Source organism: Sinocyclocheilus grahami, unplaced genomic scaffold (genome assembly GCF_001515645.1).
Source record: "Sinocyclocheilus grahami isolate Dianchi unplaced genomic scaffold, SAMN03320097.WGS_v1.1 scaffold176.1, whole genome shotgun sequence".
In the NCBI taxonomy this organism is placed as follows: Eukaryota; Metazoa; Chordata; class Actinopteri; order Cypriniformes; family Cyprinidae; genus Sinocyclocheilus; species Sinocyclocheilus grahami.
Window position 1 is genome coordinate 1,815,776 of NW_015505355.1, and position 27,505 is coordinate 1,843,280.

General features: G+C 39.4%; 2 protein-coding genes across 5 annotated transcripts in view; one reads left to right on the top strand and one right to left on the bottom strand.

Annotated features, from left to right (window-relative positions):
* Positions 1 to 16,242, top strand: part of LOC107593760 (rho GTPase-activating protein 21-like) — a 63,976-nt gene extending 47,734 nt beyond the window's left edge. For 2 of the 4 annotated variants that reach the window (XM_016283624.1, XM_016283623.1), the window contains exons 9-25: positions 1,679 to 1,825; positions 1,960 to 2,056; positions 2,156 to 2,192; positions 2,588 to 2,710; positions 2,852 to 3,151; positions 4,580 to 4,641; positions 6,907 to 7,040; positions 7,121 to 7,263; positions 7,723 to 7,881; positions 7,972 to 8,050; positions 8,436 to 8,509; positions 8,650 to 8,739; positions 9,254 to 9,379; positions 9,457 to 9,498; positions 10,425 to 10,530; positions 13,460 to 13,491; positions 13,630 to 16,242. In XM_016283624.1, coding sequence (XP_016139110.1) covers positions 1,679 to 1,825; positions 1,960 to 2,056; positions 2,156 to 2,192; positions 2,588 to 2,710; positions 2,852 to 3,151; positions 4,580 to 4,641; positions 6,907 to 7,040; positions 7,121 to 7,263; positions 7,723 to 7,881; positions 7,972 to 8,050; positions 8,436 to 8,509; positions 8,650 to 8,739; positions 9,254 to 9,379; positions 9,457 to 9,498; positions 10,425 to 10,530; positions 13,460 to 13,491; positions 13,630 to 15,171 — 3,293 coding nt within the window. In that variant the 3' untranslated portion in view covers positions 15,172 to 16,242. Of the gene's footprint in view, positions 1 to 1,678; positions 1,826 to 1,959; positions 2,057 to 2,155; positions 2,193 to 2,587; positions 2,711 to 2,851; positions 3,152 to 4,579; positions 4,642 to 6,906; positions 7,041 to 7,120; positions 7,264 to 7,722; positions 7,882 to 7,971; positions 8,051 to 8,435; positions 8,510 to 8,649; positions 8,740 to 9,253; positions 9,380 to 9,456; positions 9,499 to 10,424; positions 10,531 to 11,562; positions 11,587 to 13,459; positions 13,492 to 13,629 lie in introns of all 4 variants that reach the window. The other 2 variants (XM_016283625.1, XM_016283626.1) reach the window with 2 other exon arrangements.
* A 1,025-nt stretch (positions 16,243 to 17,267) lies between these two features.
* The window catches only part of LOC107593833 (dipeptidyl aminopeptidase-like protein 6), a 26,507-nt gene continuing 16,269 nt past the window's right edge, over positions 17,268 to 27,505 (bottom strand). Inside the window, exons 12-21 of the mRNA XM_016283710.1 lie at positions 24,827 to 24,880; positions 24,351 to 24,449; positions 24,204 to 24,273; positions 22,951 to 23,145; positions 22,814 to 22,868; positions 22,053 to 22,170; positions 21,898 to 21,956; positions 20,617 to 20,689; positions 20,427 to 20,500; positions 17,268 to 18,786 (exon numbers count right to left, since the gene is read on the bottom strand). Of these exons, the coding sequence (XP_016139196.1) occupies positions 18,637 to 18,786; positions 20,427 to 20,500; positions 20,617 to 20,689; positions 21,898 to 21,956; positions 22,053 to 22,170; positions 22,814 to 22,868; positions 22,951 to 23,145; positions 24,204 to 24,273; positions 24,351 to 24,449; positions 24,827 to 24,880 (947 nt within the window). The 3' untranslated portion in view covers positions 17,268 to 18,636. The remainder of the gene's footprint in view (positions 18,787 to 20,426; positions 20,501 to 20,616; positions 20,690 to 21,897; positions 21,957 to 22,052; positions 22,171 to 22,813; positions 22,869 to 22,950; positions 23,146 to 24,203; positions 24,274 to 24,350; positions 24,450 to 24,826; positions 24,881 to 27,505) is intronic.

Sequence of the window (27,505 nt, forward strand, 5' to 3'; positions counted from 1 at the left end):
GGCATTAATATTCTCGTGTCTTGGAGCGAGGCGATCTGTAGGCTACGCTGGAGCTCTTTAGCTAGGCCCGAAGAGGGTTTTGCGCACCTTCCCCTTGGCCCTCTTTGAGACGCTGGAGGATGCAGGAACTAGGGCAGTTGCTTTAATTTTAGCTGCTCCAGCCCTCTGGCAGCACAGAACAGCTTTGTACTCCAACCTTTTTTGGCTAAGATCTGCAGAGGAGCTCAAAAAGTTTTCAGTGCTCTCGAAAACAGGACATGTCAAATTGTAAGATAACTAAAACTGTCCTCATTCCTAGAAAAAGTTTATGCAGACTTCTTGCTTGCAATGAAATCAAGATATGCACTTGTAGGCTTGATGCTTTTAAGGCTAAATAAAAGCTGTTTTCTATGGTATGGCATGGTCTATAAAGAAAGTTCAATACTCTGTCTTATTCTTTGTTCTGTTAGTGTACAAGACAAAAATTTGTCAGTCTTAGACACTTTAAACACAATTTATTTATCCAATAGCAAGAAAATTAAAGAAATGAACACGCTCAAGTTAGGATTATATATCAAGATTATTTTTTAGCAATCTTTTGGAATGTTGACATTATGATACCAAATACTAATAAATTTCAGGAAAACTCATAAAGAGAAAGCTTTTTTTTTTTTTTAAGAAAAAACACCAGGAACATTTCTAAATAATTTGCCAGTTTCCTTAGCGCAAATGCTGACATCCAATTAAATCACGTTTAAAAAGTTTTAAAGTTCACCCTTTGTTCGCTTAATTTTGTTGTGAAACTAATATGATTTCTGTCTTTTTAAAATTGAGTCTAATATTTTATCCAATGTATCAAGTAGGGGTGGGAGAAATCGATTAACTATCACTCTATATTATTTACATATTCAGATTCATATTAAATCAAATCATATCATCTCTTCCTCTTTACTGCTTGTTACAGTACAAAATAAGCATGAATGAACATTAGAAGGTAGGCTATATTGAAAGAAACAGTACAGCTTACTGAAATATATCATGTACAACAGCTTGTAAACATCCACGTAGCATTATATTTATCTCAGGAAAGTCATTCAGTGACCATAAACAAATTTTTTTCATTAGTTAGAAAAAAACCCCACTAGAGATGAGCATTTTGATTACTATATGCACTCTATTACAAATCATTATATTTTTCATCATTAACCTGTTGATGTCGTCTTTATAATTTAATGTATGTTTAAATATATCTGCCATGGAAACAAGTTATTACAGCTGCCATTTAAAGGTTTAGCCTATTTTTCAACAACGAATTGGAGTGAAACAAAATTTATATTAAAGAAAAGTTTATATAAAACCAGCCTTATGTGCAGTCTAAATGTTTATTTAAAACTACATTTTTATTTGAGTGTTTATTATTAATTTATTATTAAATAATCTTTTTTTTTCTTGATGAGCAGGAACAGCTTAATGTTGTTTTTAATGTGTTCAGGAAATAAGTGTATTATCCCAGCCCTAATATCAAGACATATATGATGGGCATATAAATATGTACAGTATAATAGAAATAACACATTTAACTTTTATTTTTCTTTGCTTCAGCTTGTTGCTCTGTGAGCCTCTCTGTGTACACGTATGAACTCACATGCCAAAGAGAGTTGCATTATTCATGTTTACCGCTCTGTTACCGTGTTTACAGATGAGCCAGCCAGCCCTAGTGTAGACCATGATGGCAGCCATATTGCTGCGTCGGCTGTGATCTCTGGAGCTCAGTCTGTAATCTCTGACAGCCCCAGCCCTACCACCCCCAGCCCCCTCATGCGCCGGCAACTATCTCATGACCAAGGTAAGCGTGTCTGTACAGATTTAAGTTTTTATTTTGTTTTTTAACAATTATTGCCATCTGAGAGCATCATGTGAATGGATCAGTGAGCATTTTGTTGAGCTTGTTACTGATGTTGTATTTTTGTCTACATGCAGAGTCTCTCAGAAATGCCATTCTAGAATCGGGAACCAAAACGGAGCGCTCAAAGTCATACGACGAGGGCCTGGACAACTATCGGGAGGAAGGCCGTGGGTAAGTGTCTTTTAAAAGTGATGGATCGTGATGTTGGAGCTTCCTAATACTGTCAATGTGAGTGGTTGTTTGGCCTAACATAATCATTCATTTCCACAGACGATCCAGCAAACCGAGTCTAAAGGTTTTCAAGAAGGTGAGAGATGCAAAAGTCTCCCTCATAAAGAGAAGCTTTCGTTAAACCAGAATGGCCATTCACTAATAATGGCACCTGTTCCAAAACCTTGTGAGATGCCTGTGTTTGGAGCATTTTAAGACTTTCTTTTAGTCAAATTTAAAGGCAATCCTATTGAAGTTATAGGTGCTGCAAATTTGGACAAAAAAAACCTATAATAGTTGCAACAGTTTCCGCAAACGATTGTGGGCAGTCCATTGGCACGTCATCTGATGCTTGGGTGATTAGTCAATGCAATGTAGAGATCTCTACATCGGTCATTTGTGAGGTTCCAAAAGGTTTTGGAACAGAGAATAAATGATTGACAGTTATCCGAGGCTAGATACCAAAATCTCATGTTTGTTCTGCTCTTATAGGCATTGGATGGCCATAAGTCTGATGACTCCAGCTCCAGAAGAGACTCCTCCACTGAGATCTTCAGTGACTCCACCAAGGAGGCTTGGCTGCATTTCCGACAGCTCAACACTGAGAAGGGCAAGGTGGGAAAATGTTCTCTGTCTTTCACTACACATTTCCCATTTCATTCAAGAGCATATTGAATTGAATGTTGATAGTTTGACTGTAATTGTTGTAGATTACTGATCATGACCTGCACTTTACATGTGTTCTTCTCTTTATAGCGAGTAGGAGGCGGCATGCGGCCGTGGAAACAGATGTACGCAGTGCTGCGGAGACACTCCCTCTACCTCTATAAAGACAAAAAGGAGGGGCTTTCTCACATCAACTCGCAACTGGAGGATGAGCCGCTTTCAATCAGCATCAAGGCCTGCTTGATTGACATCTCTTACAGTGACACAAAGCGCAAGAATGTCCTGCGGCTAACAACTTCAGACTGCAAGTATCTGTTTCAGGCAGAGGGCCGCGAAGACATGCTGTCCTGGATAAGAGTCATTCAAGAAAACAGCAACCTGGACGAGGAGGTTTGTTGACAATGATAACGTGACAGCTAAGGTATTTATACAGTGGTGTGATGTAAGTTTCATCGTCAGCATAGTTCGCATGTAAAGCCAGATCTAATTCTGCGTACTCTGTTTGCTCAGCTTGCACTTTTTTGAATTAATTAGTTTGTCCACAAGCTGCAAACACTGCCCACTGTCTGGTGTTTCACAGTCAAAAGAAACCGATGAGGCAGAAAAACAAACCACTAGTCAGTAATAGATGTCAAATTGATGTCTGATAATAGATGTCTGATTTGGTGAGCGCTTATGTGAGGGGTTAATAGATACCGGCAACTGTAGTTTAAACAATTACAAAGAAATTTTATCAGTCATAACAAGGATGAAACTTTCTAGTGCGCATATTTTTACACTATCAAATGAAGTATCCTATGCATTCAGCTGTACACATGCGCTAAGTATCAAAATAGAAGTATAGTTCGGGATTTAAGTCATTAATGAAGTGACACCTCAAGACTAGGTATAAAAAGGTCAACAGATGCGAATCAAAACTGGCCATGGCCCGCATGTTCGTTTCCTTCTGTTGAACACGCCAAGATTGGATGAATTGGATGCAAAAACCGGTCAAGAGTATTGGCATCTTGCTAATGGGCACACCAATTTTGAACCAATCCCTTGAGCCATGTGACTAATTACTGTAACTGCAGGGAAATGACAACCGGATAAAGCTGGATTGGCTGGTGACCAATTGGCCTTCACAATCGGCTATCCTGTTGTGACGTCAAAGGCAGCAGACAAGGAAAAATCTATTTTATGCTTTTATGGGTGTTCCAAAAATCAGGCTCTGATAAAGCATCTGCTGTATGCAGTAAAATGTTTGTGATCTATATTTTGCTTGCAATTTTTACTATTTGAATACACGGCTAATTTGGAAACACCATAAATGGAGAAAGTTGCTTTTTGCTAAATAATGGTGTAGTTACAGCATCTACCAACAGAGGATAACAGGATAACCACTCAATCCTTGACTCCTTTCTAAACAGTGTCTGATTACACATTAAACATGTCATGTGAACAGCCTCACAAAAAACTAATATGAGCAGGAAATCATTGTAGATTGATATCATCGTGTGAAGTCTGTGGCCCATGTCTGCCCCTCAGAGTTGACTGCACAAGCATCACAGTATTGCATAACTTTGTCCTGAAGAGAAACCATGTGAAAACCAGCTTACTGCTAACGCAACAGCACTTTGCCATTTGCTGAAATCAGTGTCGAGGTGACATTGTTTACTGAAGGTGTGAGGATTATGGGTAGGCTTTTTGTTAATGTTCTTCTCCTGTGTTTGCCAGAGGAACTGGTTTCCTTTAACACTTACAATCAGATTAATGTTGCTGTACTTTCAGCTTTACATGTTACCACAATGTTAATGATTCTTTGTCTTGTGTTTTCAGAATGCTGCCGTAACCAGCACTGATTTGATCAACAGAAAGCTCAAAGAATATATATCAATGAGGTAAAGATCATGTCATAGAGACCAGCAAGTTTGTCTTAATGAAGGCCTTGTTCCAAATCCTAGTGAGCTACCTCACTGACATGAAGCTCTGTCAGCTGTCACTCACTCACACTGAACACCAAACAAAAAGCATAGCCACACACAAAATTAGTGTTCTTAGCATTAGCCACACAAAAATACAGTATGGCTTAGCACAATTATCAAATTGCAAAGGTTTTAAATGAATAAATACGTGCATTATGTATTTCTAGAGTGTAGCGTGACTCTTACATGCGAGCAGCTAATGATCTGGTGATTTTAGTGTCTTGCAGCAACTCGGTTCACACTAAATGCTCTGCATCAGCTCGGAGTTTGGGTCGATTATAACTTGTATTTGGAAACTAGTATGTGTCTTTTTCAAATGAATTAAAGAAAAATAAAATTTGTACCGATATACTTTGATACTTCAAATTCATTTGAATACTAACAGAGGACACAGGGATCCAGGTTGCCCTAAACATGAGATAATAGAGACAATAATTCTATATATACTAGGGCTGGGCGATATAGCAAAAAAAAAGATCAACGATATAATGTTTCATATTGTTCGGTATCTATAACCGAACAATACATTTAACTTTTTTACATTTAACCACTGTATTTTTAAATTAACCCAATTTATTGAGACAAACAACAAATATTTTTAGTTTTAACAATCACACACAAAATAAAAATTAAACAAATATCTAATTTCTAATGTTTTATATGCAGATTTAAATAGGTCTTAAGGAAACTTTTGACATTCCGAGGCCACAGGAGGGCGCAATGAGCAAAATAATGCAGCACATTTAAATTGTCAACGCAAGGAAATATCTGTCTATAAAAAACGTGCATTACGTCTAAATTAACTCATAAAAATCTAATATAATTTCGTAAATTGCATAAACAATTATGAACAAAACAGCATCATGTATTTATGCATTGCTTAATCCAAAGAGCCGAAGCGCCATTCACACAGATTGCATTTAAAAACATAAGAGACGCAGTGAAAAGGAATAAACCTCCACAAATTTGTGACATGTTTTCTAAATGTTTAAACTGTTTTAACTGCATGGCTAGATCTCTTGTGTGAGACGCGAGTGCAGCAGTCATTTGTCATTCTAAAAAATGCGCTGAATATGCGTTCTGTGTGAATGGCTTGGTTTCAGTTTTAACCTATTCAAGGTCTTCTCCGCATTGAGCTGCTATACTTCTCTAATATTTTGAATAAATAATGCAGCGGTGGTGCGTTTCGGGGGCTAGACTAACAAAACATTAAAATGAAGCAACGTCACTTACATCATTATCACCGCATCTCGCGCGCCACTGATGACGCTCCCTGATGCACACCTAACATTCAAATGCAAATGTTTATTTTAAATTCGACTAATATTCTTTCTTTATTCACAATCTCCTCATCACAGGCAGGCACAGCACTCATTTCAGCGTGTGTTCGTGTTTTTTGTCTGCTGTCTGCATCACTCATAGTACGTGCCTATATCGTGCGCTATATCGAACATTTTTTCTACCGTTATCGAAGAAGGTGTACCGTCGGTAAATATCAATACCGTTTTATCGCCCAGGCCTAATATATACTATACTTATTGCAAAAATATTTTACATCTGAAAGAAGCACTTCAACTCTCTTCCCCCATTTACATCAGCACTATAAACAGCAGTATGAGTGTTGCAGAAGTAATGATACACTTTTTTTATTTGAAAACAGAGCCATAGTTTGTTCAGTTTAAAAAGAAAAGGTATTTTTTTCTCCATCTACTGTACCAAAAACATACCAAACAGTGACTTAAAAACTAAAGTATGTAGCGAACTGATAATTTTGTGTACCATTAAACCCCTATTGGAGATGCAACAACATGTGCCAACCATCTTCCCAAAGTTGTAATGAAAACCACTTAGAAATCGGCTGTCGTCAACAAAAGAGATGCATTAAGGGCTCTCTGTGGTTTTCCGTCAAAATAAAAGCTTTATGATAGCCTGTATTGTAATTTTACAGTTTAACTGCAAAATAAAAATATTATATATTTTTGAAAGTACTCTATTTTTTAAAATTTTACAATGAAATTAGTAATATTTGTTGTTTCATTTTTATTTAGTAGTAGTTTTAGTAATAAACAATCGCTAAAATCTATTTTTTTATAAAACAATCTTTTTTTCTTCTTTCCTTGCATATATTGTTGAGCTGCATAAGATTGCCTTGTGTTCAGTAATATGTGTGTGTTCTTACAGTGCACCCAGCAGTAAGACGGAGCCGTCACCCAAAACCTCACGGCAGTCTCTCAGCATTAGGCACACTCTGCTGGGTGGCAGCAGTAAGAGTCAGAGCCTCTACTCGCCCAAGAACGAACAGGAGAGGAGTAAAGGTAGCACACGGCATTATGAAATGACACTGAAACCCATCGTGTTCTCAGTGAGATGTTAATATCAGCGATATGTGTCTCAGATGACTCCAGTCCTCCGAGAGATAAAGCTGCTTGGAGGAGAGGAATTCCAGGACTGAAGAAGAAGCCTCAAGATAAGAGGCCCACTGCTGGTGTCACGTTTGGAGTACGACTGGATAATTGCCCTCCTGCACAAACCAACAGAGTAAGAAATGCCAGAGATTACAAATGCATTACTGCATAATGCAAATTAAACCATTATGGGTGAAACTCAAGTAAACATGAGAAGGTTACACTTCACTCCACGAGCAAATGGGGAAAAAAAGAATTCAGATTTTGTATGAAGAAACTTTAAGCCTTTATGGATTTTTGCATTGTGACATTATTAGTATATTTCCCCCCGAGTGTGTCTGAATGTTTTACATTTAAATCTTTAGTATAATGTTTTTTTTATTATTATTACAGTAGTGAGAAGTAAATAAAATAATGAAATTCATGTAAATAAATAATAAAATTCACGTCATGATGGGAAAATAGGAGTGGTTCCAAAAATAGATTCCATTTTCTCAATGCAAATTTTACTTTGGGGTGAAAAATGACCTATTTTTTTAGTTTTGTGAGATTATATGATATTAAAAATAGCACTAATTACTATCTGTTACAGTTTGTGCCTTTGATCGTGGAGGTGTGTTGTAAGCTGGTGGAGGAGAGAGGGTTGGAGTACACAGGTATTTATAGAGTCCCCGGAAACAACACTGCCATCTCGAGCATGCAGGAGGAACTAGACACTAAAGGCATGACAGACATTGATATCCAGGATGACGTGAGTCAACACTTTGTTGTGTGCTATTATACATGAGAGCTTGTATCATAAAGACAGACCTGATCTTTATGCTTTCATTTTGTTCAGCAGAAGTGGCGAGACCTCAATGTGATCAGCAGTTTGCTTAAGTCCTTTTTTAGGAAACTTCCTGAGCCTCTGTTTACCAATGGTGAGACACATGATCGCATAGAATAGATGATTCTGTTGGCTTTATACAAAACGCATGGAAAATACTGTGTGCCGTCTCTCATAGAGAGCATTTAGTATCTAAGAAAATCTTGTATCTAAGCTCTATTTTCTCCACTTGTGGAGGAAGGACTCCTCCTAGAGGACAACATAGGTCATATCTCACATGGTCATAGAAAAGCAAGCCTGAAAAATTTGTGGATTTTTTTATTTAAAAAATAAAATGTACAGTCATAGATTTCTGTATTGAATCTTAGATTTTATGTATGTGTAGCTGTAATATTTTATAGCACCTTTTTTTTGGCGTGGGGACCCTGATTAATACACTTCTGGAATGTTCTTATAATGCTTGTTTGCTCTGATCATAGAAAAATATTCCAACTTTATTGATGCCAATCGAATGGAGGATCCTGTTGAGCGGTTAAAAACACTGAAGAGACTGGTACAGTTTATCTGAAGACTGCTGTTGATTTACTGAATACTGACATTTACTAGATTGGAGAAAGAAAAATCCTTTAAATCAGCAATAAAATCCTCAACAGATAACAGGTATAAATTATATGTACTGTTTATTCTGCTCAGATTCATGAGTTACCAGACCATCATTATGAAACGCTCAAGTTCCTCTCTGGACATCTCAAAACCGTCTCTGAAAACTGTGAGAAAAACAAGGTATGAGCTTTGTAAATGTTCAGTTAATTTACCCCAGTGGTGCCCAACCCTGTTCCAACCTCTACTTTCCTGCAGAGTTCAGTTGCAACCCTGGTCAAACACACCTGTCTGTAATTATCAAGTGCTCCTTCAGCTCCTAATTAGTTGGTTCAGTTGTGTTTGATCAGGGTTGGAGCTGAACTCTGCAGGAAGGTAGATCTCCAGGAACAGGGTTGGGCACCCCTGATTTACCCCGTCTAGGTGAGTTCAACAACCTATTATAAGAAATGATGAATGGAAATACTTTAAACTTCTTTTGTAGATACTATTACTTTACTGTAAATAATCTCTTTCATAAAAGTTAAAAATTAAATGATATAATCAGATCATTAAAACCGCAGTGTTGCTCAGTTTCATCTGTCATAACATGTCTGAAGAACCTGGAAGCACAAATCCTTGTGTGATGTCAATAATTTCCATTACAGATAGAAAAGAATGAAAAGCCATTAATGGAAGCTTTTTTGTATTTAATTAGATGGAGCCACGTAACCTGGCCATTGTGTTTGGCCCAACTCTTGTCAGAACCTCTGAAGACAACATGACGCACATGGTCACGCACATGCCTGATCAGTACAAGATCGTTGAGACTCTCATTCAGCAAGTAAGAGATTTTTCCTTTCATTTGTGTGTAAATTGATGTCTGAATTCTGCCGAACATTCTACTTTGCTCTTCTGCAGTGTGATTGGTTCTTCACAGAAGATGGAGATGAAGTGCCAACGGTGAGTCTGTACCTTCCTGCCATTCTTCTCTGAGTGGATTTCTGAGCCCTAAACAAACATCACCATGCTGTCACTCTCCAAGAACTGGAGACTTGAGTCTCCAGGGTAACACTGGTCAGAAACATCATCCTCATCTTTTTCTCAGTTTCCCTTTTGTCTCATTTCCACCTGGTCCACCTCGCTTGTGTAGAACTATTTAGTCGCAGATAACATCGAGGAACTTCCTACTCCCTTACTGGGGCAGATTTATCATTTTTGGGATCCCAAGGAGAGTTCAGACCTGATGCATTATTTCATTTTACAGAACAAAAGCTGCATTACAGGTATCTCTGAAACTAGAGTGTGAGGCAAGTTAGAAGCTTACTTTAATATAGCTTCATGCAGCTTTGCATCTTTATATGTCGATGTGAGTCGATGAGAGCCGCTTTAACTCATAGCATACAGTGCTCACCATGCTCTGTCTTTAAATGGCTGTGGATACTGATCTATGAGTTAAATCCATTACTGCTAAATGCAGACTTGCTTTGTCTTTCCAAAAGCTGAATGCAAAACCAACAAAGAACTAATAAATTAACCAATTTCACTATATTTTCTGCTCTTCACTTTCATGCAGTAGCAGACTGTAAACCTGCGAGAAATTGATTTTAAGTCCTGATTTGCTGGTAAATACGAGCACATGGATTTTTTCAGTCACTTTATGACCATTATAGACCCACCAAGGCCCCAAGCATTTGCATGGTTTGCATGGTGGTTGAAGCTGCCACTGCTCACTGATAATCTTTGCAAACAGTGTTTTAAAAAGAAAGTCAACATTTGGTTGTTTGGAAAAGCTCATACACACACTGCTGAAAAAAAACGGGCCTGAAAGTTCACTATGCCTCATGTAAATGATGTATGAATTTCACCTCTCTCATTGTTTATGTCAGACCAACGTGGAGCAAGAGAGCACAGTTCAGTCTCAGCCTGTGCCCAACATTGACCATCTGCTGACTAACATTGGCCGCACCGCTCCTTCACCGGGAGACGTCTCAGGTAATCTTGCGTTCATAGTCCAACTGTTCCAGGTTAGGGATTATGAGTTTAGGAGAATTGAAGTTACTTAAAACAAACGTGAGACGTTCAGTGTGTTCAGAAGTTACTGTGTCTGTATGTTCACACTCTCTTAATATATTTCAGATGATTAGCAGATGCTCATGCTTTCCATTAGATCTGTCAATGTTTAGAGCGAACAAAAGCAAGCTTGCCAGAAATGTCTTTGTGCATATGTAAAGGTGAACTATTTTAGCAATTTTGCATTGGTCAAACGTATTTGATGAGCTATCTGAAAATTGGATAAAATAGTTCCTATGTATGTGAAGCTTTATGAATCAACCTTTTCCCATTGAATTGTTTCTTTACCTTCCGCCATTGTTTTAGACTTGTTGCCTTTATTTCAATGCTATGATTTCTCCAGAATTCTCCTTTTGCTTTGGTTTGTTTTCATTTGAACCTCAGTCATTGTCATCCCTCCCCTAATGCTTTAGTCTCCGTTATGACTCCACTCCTCCTTTTCTTTCAGTTCTTTTCCTTCCTTACTCTTCTCTTGTGCTAACCCGGCGTGTTCTTTCCCAAAAGAAATGGAAAAACCAATGATAAACCACCAAAGGTTTACCCGTCTGACCCATCTTGTCTCTAGTGTTTTTCTTCTCCCTTGTCCCTGTCCAGCACTGCTCACACATTACCCAATCTTGACACAGGCCAAGTGGGCGGCGTCTATCACTCGGTGATGTCACTGATGGACTCTGTAATGTCTGTGATGGACAGCTGGGACTGTAGGAAGAAGGAGGAGTGTTGTCCCCAGTGTAGCTGCCTAGTCTGCAGAAATCCCCGATTCTTATAAATTGAAAGCGAATCCGGGACAAACCCACCAGAAAACAAAAAAAGATTGTCAGAGAAGTTGATATTTGTCATCGTCGTGTTGCACGTTTCATATCTTATAAGACTATTATTAACAGAGAGGATACAGAGCTGTGATGGTGTAATGTGTCTGAAAAGCCTCTTTGCTGTCTCTCGTTGTCTCTGAAGCTAACCGCAAGGAGTTCTAGCATGGTATGGTCTTCAGGATTTCCTCCAGTCTTGTGGCATACAGTAACTGTCATTGATGATGTCTGAAGGGGTGTGGTGAGGGGCTGAGCCGGCTCAAATCATAAAGCTCCCGACGAATATTGTACCATTCAAAAGCATTAGTATCTCTTGATGGAGAGTGAGCAAAGGGGCTTTTGAGTGGTGAAGTAGCCCGTCATAAGGACTCGCTTCCTCCTCGTAGCTTTGGCCCCTTTAGCCCCTTTCTGCCCTCCTGTCATATCTGACCCTTGATGTCCCTTGTCATAGTCTCTCAGTGCTTTAATTCATTCTGCATCTCCATGTTCTGCACCGACAAGCAGATGCCGTTAAACACAAACATGGTTCCTCAAGTGACTGATTTTACCTGTAAAAGGACATTCAGACTTGCGACATAGTTCAGTCATTCAGCTGGTAATTTCAGGTGCTGTGACTGAAGGCCTGGTATACTTCTTTTTCCGCGTTCCGCTCCGTCTCGCGCACAGCCGTGTCCGCACAGCTTTCTCAACCGTGGATGGACGAGTTCGGCACATGCACAGTGGACTCGTTCCATCTCGATATTCACTTCACGCCTGTGCTGTTGTACGTGGGCACACAAATCTGCCTGCACACGGACAGTGCGCGGGCTGTTGCGGAATGCGGACGGCCGAAGTATACTTTGAGCTTGACCGCTAGCATTGGTTAGAACTGATCCGTTTAGCTGCTCATGAAAATGACAGAGACGACATGTGGTGGCAACCAATGGAAGTGCAGACTGGAGGTCGCATAGTCCACCTCAGTAGCAAAGCACCGTAAAGCTACATGGCGACCTCTAGTGTTAACATCATTCAAAACGTTTCTTATTTCATAACAACCTGACATCTCTGTGCCTGTATGAAAAACACACCTTAATGTCCTTCATTTCAAATCTCCCATATCTAAACTTGTCTCAGTTAATATATAGTTGAATGTTCAGTTATAATGGTTATTGTGCACTTGAAATTCTCTAGCCATTTATTGCCTTAAAAATACTAGAAATGGCATGAAATATAGAGGTAGGCGACAAAATTACAAAGTAGGTGAAAAAACACAAAACTTAATATCCTTAACAAAATCCTAAATTTTATGTTTTCAAGTTTTTTGTGAATAAGTGATTTAATATGCATGCGTATTAATCCCATGATGCAATATAACCAACTCATGTAGGTTTACAAAAGTAAAGATTAAAAAATTAAGCACAGCATTCGGTTTCCGACCAGATTCACGTCAATTCTCACCCCTTAATACAGTGTCCTGGGTGCCCCCCAACACTGCACATTTTGTGTCTCCCTAATCAAACACACCTGATTCAACTCATGAGCTCATTAGAAGGAACTCCGGGACCTGAAATGGGTGTGTCAGATAAGGGAGACATACAAAATGTGCAGTGTTGGTGGGCGCCCAGGACCAGGGTTGAGAAACACTGCCTTAATACATAGCTGATAGGATGTCCATCCCTGCCTTGGTGATGTCTCTGAGTTGGGAAAGAATGCCTGTAGACATGCTCTGCTGGCTCTGTGTGTGTTTGTCAGTGATTGGCGGTTTAACTGTGGACAGGCTGTCTGTCTGTGTGAATGTGTGCATGAGCTGCCTCCTGTCTTACTGCACACTGCCGGGTTCTTGTCATCACTCATTTCTCTTTCCTCCATTTCTCTCTGTGCGATGGCTTATGTGTGTCGCCTTCATTTCTCAGATCTCTACATGACTCCACTGTTTGTGCCGTTCCACTGCTGTTGTGGTGAAGGATATTTATATTTCAGTCTCCCCTTGTCTCTGGCTCTTTGTCCCTGCTGTATTCCACTTTAAATAGCCTGCTTACCTTTTTCTCTCCTTGTTCCACTAGATTCAACCACCAGTGACTCTGCCAAATCAAAGGTGAGTACTTTTTTATTGAGATAATTACAAAATGTCTATATTCAAAAGGAGACGATTCCTGCTTCAGAAGCCAATTCCCTGAGATTGATCACATTGCATTGTAAACTTACACTTGTCTTTATGTGCTTGGTCCTGTAGCAGGGTTCCTGGGGATCTGGTAAGGACCAATATAGTAGAGAGCTGCTGCGTTCTTCCATCTTTGCTAGCCGCAAACGCAAAAAGCCTAAGGACAAGCCTCAGCCGAGCAGCTCTGACGATGATCTGGACGCTAGTTTCTCTAAAAAGGATCTTCCAGTGCAAAATGATCCAAATTGGCATGCTGATGACCAAACTGAGGATGCTGAGAGTGAAGTTGGACTTGATGACCAAATAGAAAGGACAGAGGATGATGAGCAAAGCCCAGGATACAGCCTTGACCTAACCTCTGAAAACAAGCAGCTCATTTCCGAACATCTGCCCCAGGAGACTTGTCCTTTACCTAAGATCATCACATCGTCCAAACCTAGTTATCACATGACTCGCCAGAGTTCCCTGTCTGATCCTCCCTCTAACTACGATGACGGATGCGTCTCAGATCTGGGCACGCTTAACAGCACCAGCTCCCAGGCCTCAGTACCCAGGATGAGGCACGGGAGGACACCAGGCCACTGGATGGAGAGCACAGGAATGGGCCCAGGAGCTGAGGTCTGCTCTATCACATCAGATTACTCCACCACCTCCTCCATGACATTCCACACAGGGGTGGAGTCCATCGCCCTCAGTCCAGAGGTGCAATCTGTCGCCGAAAGCCGCGGGGATGATGCTGACGATGAAAGAAGCGAGCTCATCAGTGAGGGACGACCCATGGAGACTGACAGTGAAAGCGATTTATCAGTCTTTGCCGGTGGCCGAGATAGCGGGCCGACTGAAGATAGCAACCAACCAGAGGGCAGCGTCAAACCATTGCAAGATGTACCCAACCTAATCCCCTCACATCGAATCATCGCGTGCGACACCCTGGCACGCAAGAGAGGGAGTCGACTGAAGACGGACAGCGAGTCTTCAGCAGACGGGAGCCGCAGCGACAAGGAGTCCAGTCGACTCTTGCGAGTACTAGAGGCAGTCAAAGGCCACTCCACCGGCAGTCTGAGCTCTTCCTCTCGCAGCGAATCAGAGCAAGCCGAACCCATGTGGCGACTCAAAATCACAGACAGATTAAAGTGTCGACTGAGAACATCAGCAGATGACATGATTGGGGTGGGTTCCCAGCGCAGCAGGTCACCCGAGACTCGAAGTAAACGGAAGAGCAACATCCGCCGCAGGCACACCATGGGTGGTCAGCGGGACTTTGCCGAGTTGTCGGTAATTGGGGACTGGCAAAGAGTCGAGGGCAATGAGCTCTCCGCTATGGATCGCTTAAAGCCCAAATGCAGTTCGCAGGACTTCTCCATCAGAGACTGGATCGCTCGAGAGCGACACCGAGCCAGCAACCCCGAAGTTAGTCTGGACGTACTAGACCTGCACCCTTCCCGATCACGGGACCTGTTATCCGCTGGGTCTTCGCACTCCCACTTGGGTCAGCTCCTTAATGGAGATGTAGCGGCTGCTCAGAGCAAGAGCCTAAGCCTGGCTGCTGATGCCCACCCTCACAAACTCTCTGGTGCTCAAGTGGTCCGTTCCCGTTTCTATCAGTACCTGTGAAAATGTGTGTGAGTGTGCGCTCATGTATATTATATATGGGAACACTGTTTGAGTGTCTGAGTATTGACATGTTTTAAGGTACTTGAGCGATGCTTGTAAGCCATGTTGGCATCAACGAGTCGATATCATGAGCGAGAGTGCGTGTGTGATATGAGATCGAGAGAAAGCGTGTATGAAATTGCTATTGAGCGTTCTCTGAGAGTTGCGAGAAATATTTTTGAAACATCCTGTGATATTTCCTTCTGTGAATGAAATTATGTACCGATCCAATGTTGTACAGCGAACAAAGGCACCCTCTCACTGTTGGCCGAAGTGCAGTATTGCTGGAAAACTGGGAGAGCTCGAATTTCCGGCGAATATAGATTTTAGATTTGAGACATCACATCATGGAGCAGTTGTAGTCCAAATGGCTTGGAAGTTAAAGGAAAGTAACTGAGAAATAGGCTGAGCAGGTAGGTCAATAGGATGTTGAGAAGACTAGAGTGTCTTGAGCCTTGATAAAAGATTTATTTTACTGGAAGTGTAAAGTGGCCCCCGGTGTTGCGATAGATCCTTCAGTAACCAAAACAAGAATGTATCTGCTTTTAATACTAACCAAACTGCCATTTTCATTTATGAAGTGTATATATTTCCCCTTTCTGTGCTTTGTTTTGTTTATTCTGCCTGTGTTTGGACTGCTTCGCGTGCTGTGCTTTGGAACGGTGTCTGTTTCGTTTTTCTTTTTTTAAGTGCAGTGCATGGCAGAAACTCGGCACAGTAAACTTTTTTTTTAAATAACGGAAGACAAAAAGGAATTCAGTTTCGCTGATGCAATTTGCAGTGCACATGTTGCCGTTTGTTGTGAGACACGATTACCGTCTCTGGCATAAAGCTGGAAAAAAAGATGGGAACAGAATGGATTGTTAAAGAACAAATCAGGTGTCTTTGGATCATGATAGTGCCTAATATTGAATACTGGTCTTGGGTTGTTGAAGGTGCCACATCTCAGATACATTAAGGTGTAAAAAAAAAAAAAAGTTTAAAATGTTTTTTTTTTTTTACTCACCTCAGCCGGATTTCATTCATGGAAAAATGAGACGCTTCCATGGTTTATTCTGCCTGTGTTTGGACTGCTTCGCGTGCTGTGCTTTGGAACGGTGTCTGTTTCGTTTTTCTTTTTTTAAGTGCAGTGCATGGCAGAAACTCGGCACAGTAAACATTTTTTTAAATAACGGAAGACAAAAAGGAATTCAGTTTCGCTGATGCAATTTGCAGTGCACATGTTGCCGTTTGTTGTGAGACACGATTACCGTCTCTGGCATAAAGCTGGAAAAAAAGATGGGAACAGAATGGATTGTTAAAGAACAAATCAGGTGTCTTTGGATCATGATAGTGCCTAATATTGAATACTGGTCTTGGGTTGTTGAAGGTGCCACATCTCAGATACATTAAGGTGTAAAAAAAAAAAAAAGTTTAAAATGTTTTTTTTTTTTTACTCACCTCAGCCGGATTTCATTCATGGAAAAATGAGACGCTTCCATTCCTACAGCATTCCTCCTTGGTCTTAACACTATTTTAATGCATTATTATTTTGCATTTGGTATTTTAACCAGAGTTGAATTTTAAATATTCCTGTAAAGTAAGTAACTTAAATGTACATATCTATTACATGTTTTAGCTGCTCCTCTTCCTCCGGTCGTCATCATTGCATCAGTTCCTTTTTGTGAGTATTGTTCGATACAGACGTGAGGTTAAGGGACCTGGGAGAGTGAAGGCGAACATGCTAATCATCTCTGGGGGTCTTCAATCTCTCCGTGTGTGAACAATGCTTCCCTAACTGTTTGTATCATGCTGGGTCTGCTCACGTGGTGGACGCATATTGTAAAACACTGGAAAATAAACACTTTTTGTCTGATAAATAACTAGTCCGGTTTAATTATTTCCTCATTCATTTTGGATTGGCACCACAAGGAGGCAGACTGCTATTGCAGGAACTTGCATGATATTTGTGATGGCTAAAAAAAAAGCTGTTACTACTTGTTCAATAAATGTGAACGACTTAAATGGAGCCATATGGAAACTTGCAGTATATGAAGAAACAAACAAAATAGCTTTCAAAATGCTTTATGTACAAGGTACACACAAGTAGGGACCAAAACAGTTGTAATTTACACATCAGTGCATCTGCTTACAAGACAGGATTTCACTTACGACAATAAATTCAGTGGAACCACATAGGAACATTCAAGCTGTCAAAAGTAACGACGTAAATAGATACATTAAAACAAAAGAAACCATCTTGCCACCATGCCAAATTATAGAGCAAGAAAATATATTCTATGCAAAACGTTCTTCAAAGACTTTTGTAACCACGTATGACATAAAACCCCAAACAAAACACAGACCTGCCCAAAGACGCTAGTCCTATGAATTCTGTATTCACAGTTATTCTTCTGGATTACTTTACAACTCAACTAGTACACAGGACTGTAAACAAAATGTTCTTCGCAGGATTGTGGCATGGTTCTCTTTGATAACATAAAACTTTATTTCTAAACTTTTTTTCTTTTTTCCCCCCATAAATTATTCGTCCTACCTCACGGACTGCCTGTCTTTAGCAGGTATACTCCAATAAGGCACAGTGACTAAATGAATATCCATAGACATTTGCAGCTGCACTCAAATAATAATAAAAAAATAAGACTGTCCTTTTCAGAATGGGCCGATTCACAAATTAACAATATGCCATTGTGCCATCATGCGGACGCTGATATGGATACTTACAACAATTGAAAGTTTTACAGTAGCACATTTGATGAACAAATAGCCTCATGAAATGCACAACAAATTCCTGTTCATTTTTATGTATATGATTTATGCACATTTGTTCAGCTCCAATAATTTTTTTTAATGTAAATTACCACATTCAACTGACACATGAAATGGTTTTATAAATATTTCGTGCAAATTCATTCAGCATGAATAAGCCCGATAAAGATGACATTGACAACAGAAACAAATGAGTTCACAAGGACATTTATACCCAAATAAAGGACCTAAACTGGTTTGAACTCCTCAGAACGCTACGCAGCAGGGAAAATATGCTGCAGTAAATCTGCAGCTTTTAATTCCGGCCAGTCGTTCTTCTGTATATTGTGCTGTCGTCTTAAAGCTTTCTGTCAGCAATGCATGAATTACAGAACACAAGCAAAAGAGTTTTGACCGAATCACGCATGTCCAGCTGGTTTTGTCGCACTGCTCGTGTGGTGCTGTGGGTATGAAATGGTTCATCGTGTACCTCCACTGGTTCTTGTATCACCAAGTCATTCAGATTCTTTCCTGGAGCCAATGAGCCAATCAGAGTTGAGGGGTGTGGTCCATGCAGAGGCTCAGGAGAAGCCATCAGAACTACCATGAGGATGGGGTGGAAGGGAGGCGTTTGCATATTGGGCTGTAAGCTGGCTTGTGCTGGATCCGAGTAGAACTTTAACCATCATCCTCATTGTCCTGCTCCAGTTTGTCTTCAGTCAGTATCTCTGGGGGTCTGAAACACTCCACAAAGAAGTTGACCAGCGACTGACTCAGATGTAGCTGCGACTCTCTCGAGTGGAGGAAGTGGCCTTCATCTGGGTAGATCTGACAGACAAACAAAACACTCATTCACTCAAGAACAAATCATTTTACTACATTCATTTGTCTGATTCTGAATGTGTATGTGTGTGTATATATAGAGAGAAAGAGAGAGAATATCCTGTTTTATTCAGAAATCTGTCATACATCAACAGTCCACAATTCATTACTTATTTCTGAGTGGTATTTAGCACTTGTCTGTGTGGTTGCTAGGGTGTCTGAGTGTTGTTAGCATGTTGCTAGGGTGTCTTGAGTGTTTTTTGCATGTTGCAAGGGTTTGTTAGCATGTTTAACATGTTACTATGCGGTTGTTAAGGGTGTCTGAGTGTGTTTTGAATTTTGCTAGGGTTTCTGGGTGTTTTAACATGTTGCTAGGGTGTATGAGTGTTTTATCATGTTACTATACGGCTGTTTAGGGTGTCTTGAGTGTGTTTTACATGTTGCTAGGGTGTCCAAGTGATTTTTAACATGTTGCTAGGGTGTCTGAGTGTTTTAGCTTGTTGGTAGGGTGTCTGAGTAGAGCATGTTTCTGAGGGTGTATGAGTGTTTTATCATGTTACTATCCGGCTGTTTAGTGTGTCTGAGTGTGTTTTGAATTTTGCTAGGGTTTCTGAGTGTTTTAACATGTTGCTAGGGAGTCTGAGTGTTTTTAGCTTGTTGCTAGGGTGTCTGACTGTTTTAACATGTTGCTAGGGTGTCTGAGTGTTTTTGGCTTGTTGCTAGGGTGTCTGACTGTTTTAACATGTTGCTAAGGGTGTATGAGTGTTTTATCATGGTACTATCCATCTGTTTAGGGTGTCTGAGTGTGTTTTGCATGTTGCTAGGGTGTCTGAGTGTTTTTAGCATGTTGCTAAGGGTGTCTGAGTGTTTTTAGCATGTTATTATCTGGTTAAGGGTTTCTTAAGTGTTTTTTGCATGTTGCTAGGGTGTTCGAGTGTTTTTTGTATGTTGCTAGGGTGTCTTGAGTGCTTGAACATGTTGCTAAGGGTGTATGAGTGTTTTTAGCATGTTATTATCTGGTTGTTAAGGGTGTCTTAAGTGTTTTTTTGTATGTTGCTAGGGTGTCCGAGTGTTTTTTTGTATGTTGCTAGGGTGTCTGAGTGTTTTTAGCATGTTATTATCTGGTTGTTAAGGGTGTCTTAAGTGTTTTTTGCATGTTGCTAGGGTGTCCGCGTGTTTTTTGTATGTTGCTAGGGTGTCTGAGTGTTTTAACATGTTGCTAAGGGTGTATGAGTGTTTTTAGCATGTTACTGTCCAGTTGTTAAGGGTGTCTGAGTGTTTTTAGCATGTTGCTAGGGTATACAAGTGTTTTTAACATGTTGCTAGGGTGCCCTAGTGGTTTTAAGTGTGTTGTTATGTAGTTCCAAGGGTGTCTTAAGTGGTTTGTAATGCGTTTCTATGCATAACAAAGGTGTTGTGAGAAAAATTATCACATCTCTCCTCAATGAGCCACATGATTTGAGGTGTCATTCATGTCTACAGCACAACTGGAACTGGATGAGTTCTTGATATGTAATAAATGTTTTCAGATCAGTATATGTAACAGTAATAATGATTCTTGATGCAACAAACACCACTAAAAATATGTTAAATAATTCAGAAACATAAGCGTCAATAGCTTTAAATAGCTGCTGATCAGCTCTTACCTGTAATGTATAATTAGCTTTCTCATTTATCAGGTGGGTGATAAATTTGGCCGTGTGCTGAAAATGGACTTTCTCTGTGTGAACAAAGAAATGTTACACACAATCCAGTGTCAGTTAAACAAATGAAAGAAAAGCATGTATTTAAGAAATAAAGTTAAGCACAGGAAGCTTTGTTTAAATCAAGGGTTACCGTCAGCCGTCGGGTGAATTATCAAGAGTTTTTTGTCCCTCAGTTGCTCCATGTGGTCTGTTAAACGCGCCATCTGAAAAAATACAAGCCAACACCATATGTAAGAGAGAGTCCTGGCAAGATTACTTAAAAATTGTAGTCTGTTACTGATTACAAATTACATATTGTAATCAGTAATGTAATCAAGATTCAGAATCAATCAAGACTCATTTTAGGTAATGTATTCTTACTACTTTTAGATTACTTTGGACATAACTTGTTTATAGATTTAAATGGGATTATTGTTTTTAGAAGAAAAAAAAAGATAAATAAAATATATGACCATTAATCGACATCGGCGAACTTGCAAATGTGTTGAAATTATTGAAATATTAACTTTAAATTTCAGGGGGACTTCAAGTAGATATTTTAGGTCAAAGTGGTTTGACTGACAAAAAGTTTGGGAATCCTTGCATCAAATGAAAAAAAAAAAACAATTTGAAAAGAGAAGAAAGAATTAGGGATAGTCAATTAATAAATAATGTAATGCCAGTGTGTGAATAAATTGTAATCATGTCATCCATAATAAGTAACTAATCTAAATGAAAGGTGCACTAAGTGATTTTTGAAAAGCGCTCACACAAACGACCACAGTGGGACCATGTCCCAAAACACACTTGCAGCCAATCAACAGTAAGGGGGCGTGTCTTGTAATGATAGAGAGAAGAGGGCGCTCGATTTGAGTGTACCGAACGGATATTAGCAGATGGACTATAGATAGAGAAAACTGGAAGATAAAAAAAGAGGAAAATATCAGAGGAGCAAAACATTAAAAAGAAGTGTTACGATCAAGCAAGAGGTAAATATCGGAGCAGCTTTCCAGCGGTGGAGAGAACGCAAGCAGCGGGAAGGGCTCGAATCGGACGCTGAGGTTGCGTTGTTTTTTAATACCATCGATTTTGCATTGTTTCACACAACTTATCTGTGTTGGCTTTTGTTTGAATATGCGTGTGTCATCTTCGCTTGTTTCCGCGATCGTCGTGGTTGTGAACGTACAAGTGGGGCGGTGATTTCAAAATCGGTCAAAATTTGGGTATGGGCGTGTTTGTTTTGATGCCTTCAAATATCAAAATCGTTTGGCAAAAAATCGCTTAGTGCACCTTTAACATTTTAAAATAATATGATCTAAGTACAAGTACTTAATTTTTCATAATCCAGATTACATGTAATCAGTTACTATCCTGCACTGGTAACATATTTGTCCGAGCTGACCCTCAACCATCTCATGTTGCTGTACATTACCTCATATTCTCTCTTACTGGCCTGCGGTGATCCTAAATAGCGCTCAGAAAACGCAGAAGCTGCGGAACAGAAGATCATGAGTAACATCGAGTCCATTTTATTCTGATGAATGAATGACAGGCATGAGTGATCAAACTCTGGATACGACATCATACCATATAAAGAGAAATCAGTGATGGGAGAGATGGCCGTGCCACACTTGATTTTGAATTTAAACATATTTGGATTTTCATCTGAGCGTAATAGTCGGCTGGCCAGGTATCCTCCATATGCCTGAAGCAGACAAAACCGGTTATTAGTGATGCAGGAACATAAATGATGCTGAATGATACAATCATACATCACATGGTACAATTTCATCAAGAGAAATTTGATATGAATTCAACAATACAGACCTCCTGAAGGCAACATGAAATCAAAACCGACTCTTACTATGTGTTCCTGCTTTTATTTGGAATGAATCATCCCTGTATGCTATTCCAGATACTCTTTGAAAACATTCATCAAAATGTAATAATGACCGCTTTCCGGGCAGGGTTATTATAGTAAACTAAAACCATTTTTGTTCATTGATAATGTACAAATTAAAATAATTAAAACAAAAATAAATTAAACCTAAATAGTAATATTTAAAAATGTAATGTAAAATGAAAATATAAAATGAAGCAAATTAAGCCAATTCAAAATGTTAATACTAATTTTAAAATATGTACATAAAACTAAAATACCAAGTTCTAATGTGAGATAAAATCGTTTTGCCATGCTATCTCACCACTTGTTGGAAAAATTTTGTTTTAGACTGAAAAAAAAATCACTATTATTATGTAAACAGCTCAGCTATTCTCACACTACTCAAATGCAGTGAAGTTAGAAGCATCACTACACTTACTCCCCAACCGTCACCAGGCAAACTCACCTTTCCATAAACTCCAGTTCTTGAGCTGTCAATGTATGGCTCCTGTGATATCACTCTGCAGGGAATCATAGAACAGATGTAATCGTGAAGTGTTCTCAGTGATGCTGCTGTAGTGTCGTTCATGTGGATGATCTGACCTAAGAGCTTCCAGCTGGTCTCTCTCCTCAAGCTCCCCCAGCTTCTTCTTGATGCGGTGGAGGAGGTTCGTGCCCTGAAAGCCACTGCCGCGGCCGTCCAGACGCATGACTATGGTGTTGAAGGAGCTGACCAGCACCGTGGTCCAGTCCACCAGAAACTGCTCCGTCACCATCTGACCACCGGGGGTGCCGTCTCTACCCGAGCAAATCAAACGTGTGTCAGAACCTGCCATGCTGGAGGAACATCTGATCAAACAAATGCCTCAAAACAATACCACAATCAATTCACTGTACAACAAGTCTGTTGCGGTCACACAAAGCAAAAAAACATCAGTACAGTCTTTCTCATGCTTTCGAGACACACTCCTGTCTTTGCTGAACTAACAGTGTTGGGGAAAATTACTTTTAAAAGTAATGCATTACAATATTGCGTTACTCCTTAAGTAACTAATTTACTTAGGCACTTTCTGTGGAAAGTAATGCGTTACGTTACTTTTGAGACTTTAAATCTGGGCAGGGCTTGCTTGTTTGTTTTTAATATAAAAAGTTCTTATTTTACAAATGTAAACGCCCTTTCACACCAAAAGTGAAACGAATACGCCTCAGGTTGAAGAAAATGTCAATTCACATCTGTACAGTAGAACGCAGAAGAAGAAACACTCTTCAGCAATAAAAAAAACAATGAAGCACAATTGTTAGTTTCTCTAAAGTCATTTTTGCTTATTAGTGCATGCGGTTGAACTGGATCAGCAAAGGTCAGCAGCAAAGACATTGGTTAATAAAATGGGATTAGATACATTTGTGTTATTTAACATATTTCATTATTGCAGGTTTGCGTCATATTCTGAGTTTGCATTTCACTGTTTTAATTCATTTTGATGAATACTAAATCTGTGTTTTGTGAGTGGGATGAATTAATGCACATTCACATTTAGTCTAGAACTACAGTAACATGTTCACACAGCGCACACAACTCCCGATTTCTCCCAACATGGGGACAGGAGAGCTGTCAGTCAATAAATGGGAAAACAAAGTAACTGGCTTACTTTTTTGAAAAAGTAACTCAGATATTTTCTTTTAAATTAAAAAAGTAATGCGTTACTTTACTAGTTACTTGAAAAAAGTAATCTGGTTACGTAACTCGCGTTACTTGTAATGAGTTACCCCCAACACTGTGAACTAATACGCTGTTCTTGTGTTTTGACTGCCGTGTAGAACATGTATCAGTTATTCTGTGTGTGTGAATCACTTACACCAGCAGCAGTAAGGGGTAGTGAGCTGTTTCTATAAACCCTGCTGGCTTCAGGATCTGCATGTTCAGACCTGTGCAAATGATGGGAAAGTCACTGTGCTTTGAAAATCTGAAAACGGACTCGGAGAGTTTGCTGAAAGATACTCACAGTAATCATCTATGCTGATCTTTCTGTACTCTACTTTGGGCATCTGCGTGTTGTTCACAGTGGTGTTCAACTGCTCATTGAGCTCCACGTCCAGCAGCTCTGAGGGAAACCGAGAGAATCACATACAGTAGATGGTCAGAGAGATGTATTTATCGACTATAAAACATACCGTAGTTTGGGGGCAGTAAGATCTTTTAATGAGTTTGAAAGTTTCTTATGCTCAACGAAGCTGCATTTATTTACAGTAAAAAAACAGTAATATTGTGAGGACATGGTGTACACAATTCATCTGACACAATTCGATAAATGTTTTTTGTGTAGCGTTTATCTTCAAACACATTTAACCTTCGAACACCGTTGATAAAGCGCATATCGAGGTCTTCTATCGTGTCTTCTGGGTGAGAAACACCTTTCCAGTAAAACTGGAATCTGTACCTGCTGATGGTGTTTAATGCAGTAACAGACTGAGGACTCACTCTCGTACTCTCCGTCTCTGGTGCTGTACACGGCTGTGTGAGGCACACCGGGACCTGCACGCAAAAACACAAGATTAGTGTCTGACAGCACATACATTTATGTCATCCCATCTCACAAAATCATGCTGGGCTTCTTGTGTATCTGAGCATTGCACTATACATATTGTGTGAGTTATTATATATGTGAAATATAACCTATTTCAGGTGAAACGCATCTCTAAATGGCATGTAACGACTTTATATAGCGCTCAGATGATTTCTTCCAAAGTGGGTGATTTTTGGCCAGGATAGCATCCTATGTTAGCATCTTGTGATGTTAATTAAATGTCTGGCTTCATGCAACAGTTACCAAAGCCAAAGACTCACCTACACACGGACAATTTACAGATACAGCTCAAATAATAAAATGGTAGACAATAAAAACTGGAAGTATTTTTTTAATATGTATTTTTTTTATGTATGAAGCAGTTTCACTGCAATGTATTTAAGTATTTAAATAAATAAAAAAAACAATCAATTCAAATTTAATTAAGTTTCTATAAAATGTGTATGTCATGATCTATATCATTATTGACCAAAGTGTTAAGAATATTGTGGTATACAACTAATGCACACTACTGTAAGTTTGGGTCAGTTAGATTTTTTCTCAGTTAGATAAGTCTCTTTTGCTCTCCAAACCTGTATTTATTTGACCAGAAATAACAATACAGTAATACTGTTTTAATTTAATTTACAAATGTACAATTTTCAGCATCATTACTGCAGTCTTCAGTGTCACACTATGCTTCAGAAAACAATAACAAAGTAACATTTCTTATTTTTATGAGTGTTAAAAATAGTTGTGCCACTTCATGGTTTTGTGGTGGAAACAAAAAAAGATCAAAAGAACATAATTTAAAAAAAAATTGAAATATTTTGTATCACTTTTGATCAATTTAATGCATCCTTGCCGAATTAAAGTACTGGAAATTCTATTATAACAAATTGTTCTGACGGTAATTACTGATCAGATGAGCTGTTTTCAAAGCTGGGAATTCATCAATGCATTCAAACCCCCTTTTGGATCCTAAACATGGAATAATTATGCAGCACCTGGAACTGAATATCAATGCTTGGTTTGATCCACACAAGAGGTGGGATGCATCAACTTACACCAGAACTGCCAAGAGCTGATCTTTCTGTGCTGAGGTCTGGAGAAGCGTCATGCTGCAGGGAGCATAAAGGCTCTGCTCTGACTTCATAACACAATTAATAATAACACAAACACTGACCTTTCCTTGTGCTCAACAGACCCTGCTAAACTGATCAGTGACCATGGCAACCACGCTTTATTGTTGATGAAACACACAGCAGGGTAATGATGTCATGACTAACACACTCGGATCAGCCAGAGTCACCGAGCCAAACACACGGCAGTGAGCGGTTACATAAAGAGAATGAAACACTGACTTTATATTCCATTTTTATTTCTGGTCTAATAGTGCTTATTGCCTATCATTGTGCAATGATCCATTTCAATACGATACAATATGGAGTATTCTATTATGTATGAAAGGATATTAGATATAGATATAGCAATGTAGAAAATTGGTTTCTTATGACAACAGTCAATTATACATCAGTGCAATAAAACAATTTTATGGAGCAGTTATAGTGTGTGGACATCATGTTTGTTTTCGCTTTAGTTTGACTTTTTTGTCCTGCACCTGAGTCCTATTTGGTGTAGCGTCTGGACCAATCAGACACACAATATATATTTTGTTAGTTATATTTAACAAATACTCTGTAACACCCCTCAGTTAACAAGCCATATGAGGGCCTATGGACCCTTCCCCCGAAATGCGTCTTAACACCTCAGAAAGGCAGAACAGGCCTCTGATTCCATGGCAACCAATGCTGATATCACTGGTTTTATTGCCCAAAGGAATGCGGGTAGAGAAACTCACTCATTTTCCTCATAAGAAAGACACATAATGCCCAGAGAAATTGACTATTCTCTAATTAATTCATAGGAAAACCTTTCTTTGAATGAACACGCATATCCTTCAGGTCATTGTGTATACCATTACTGTTCTTGCATATTGTCTGTTGAAGTGTATGCTGTTTTATGCATGTCATGATATACCAGTTAATGATATACCTAGTTAATATAACCTCACCTATATCATGTTTGGTCTCTATGAATTCATCTTCGGATGATCTAATTGAGAGTGCATATTACATGCTGATACCTATGCAACATATTCGTTTTCTAAGAATCTTTACTAGCTTGTGCATCAACACTCAAGCGAATTACATTTGCAAATTACCATGCCCTCACACAAAGGGTCGTAAAACCCTCCAGTAATTGCAACCTCCCGCTTGGGATTTCAGCCTTTCTCATTGGACAAGCCCATCTTGAGAGGCGTGAATCTTCTCAGACCTTAAAGGCCTCACATCAGTGACCCGCCTTCAGTCTGTGGTTCTGTTAGATTCTGAGAAGATGGTTATGTGAGCTCTAAGGACACCCTATGTCTGCGCCAGGCCTCGGGCCTTGACTTTCCATTCACCAAGATCATCTGACTCAAACTGGTTCTTTTTCATCACCCAACTTCAGCAAAGATCAACTTGAGCCTTCAGATTGCATCAGGACTTTCTGTCAGACAGAAAAGACGTGCAAGTATCAAACTTAGTTTTATT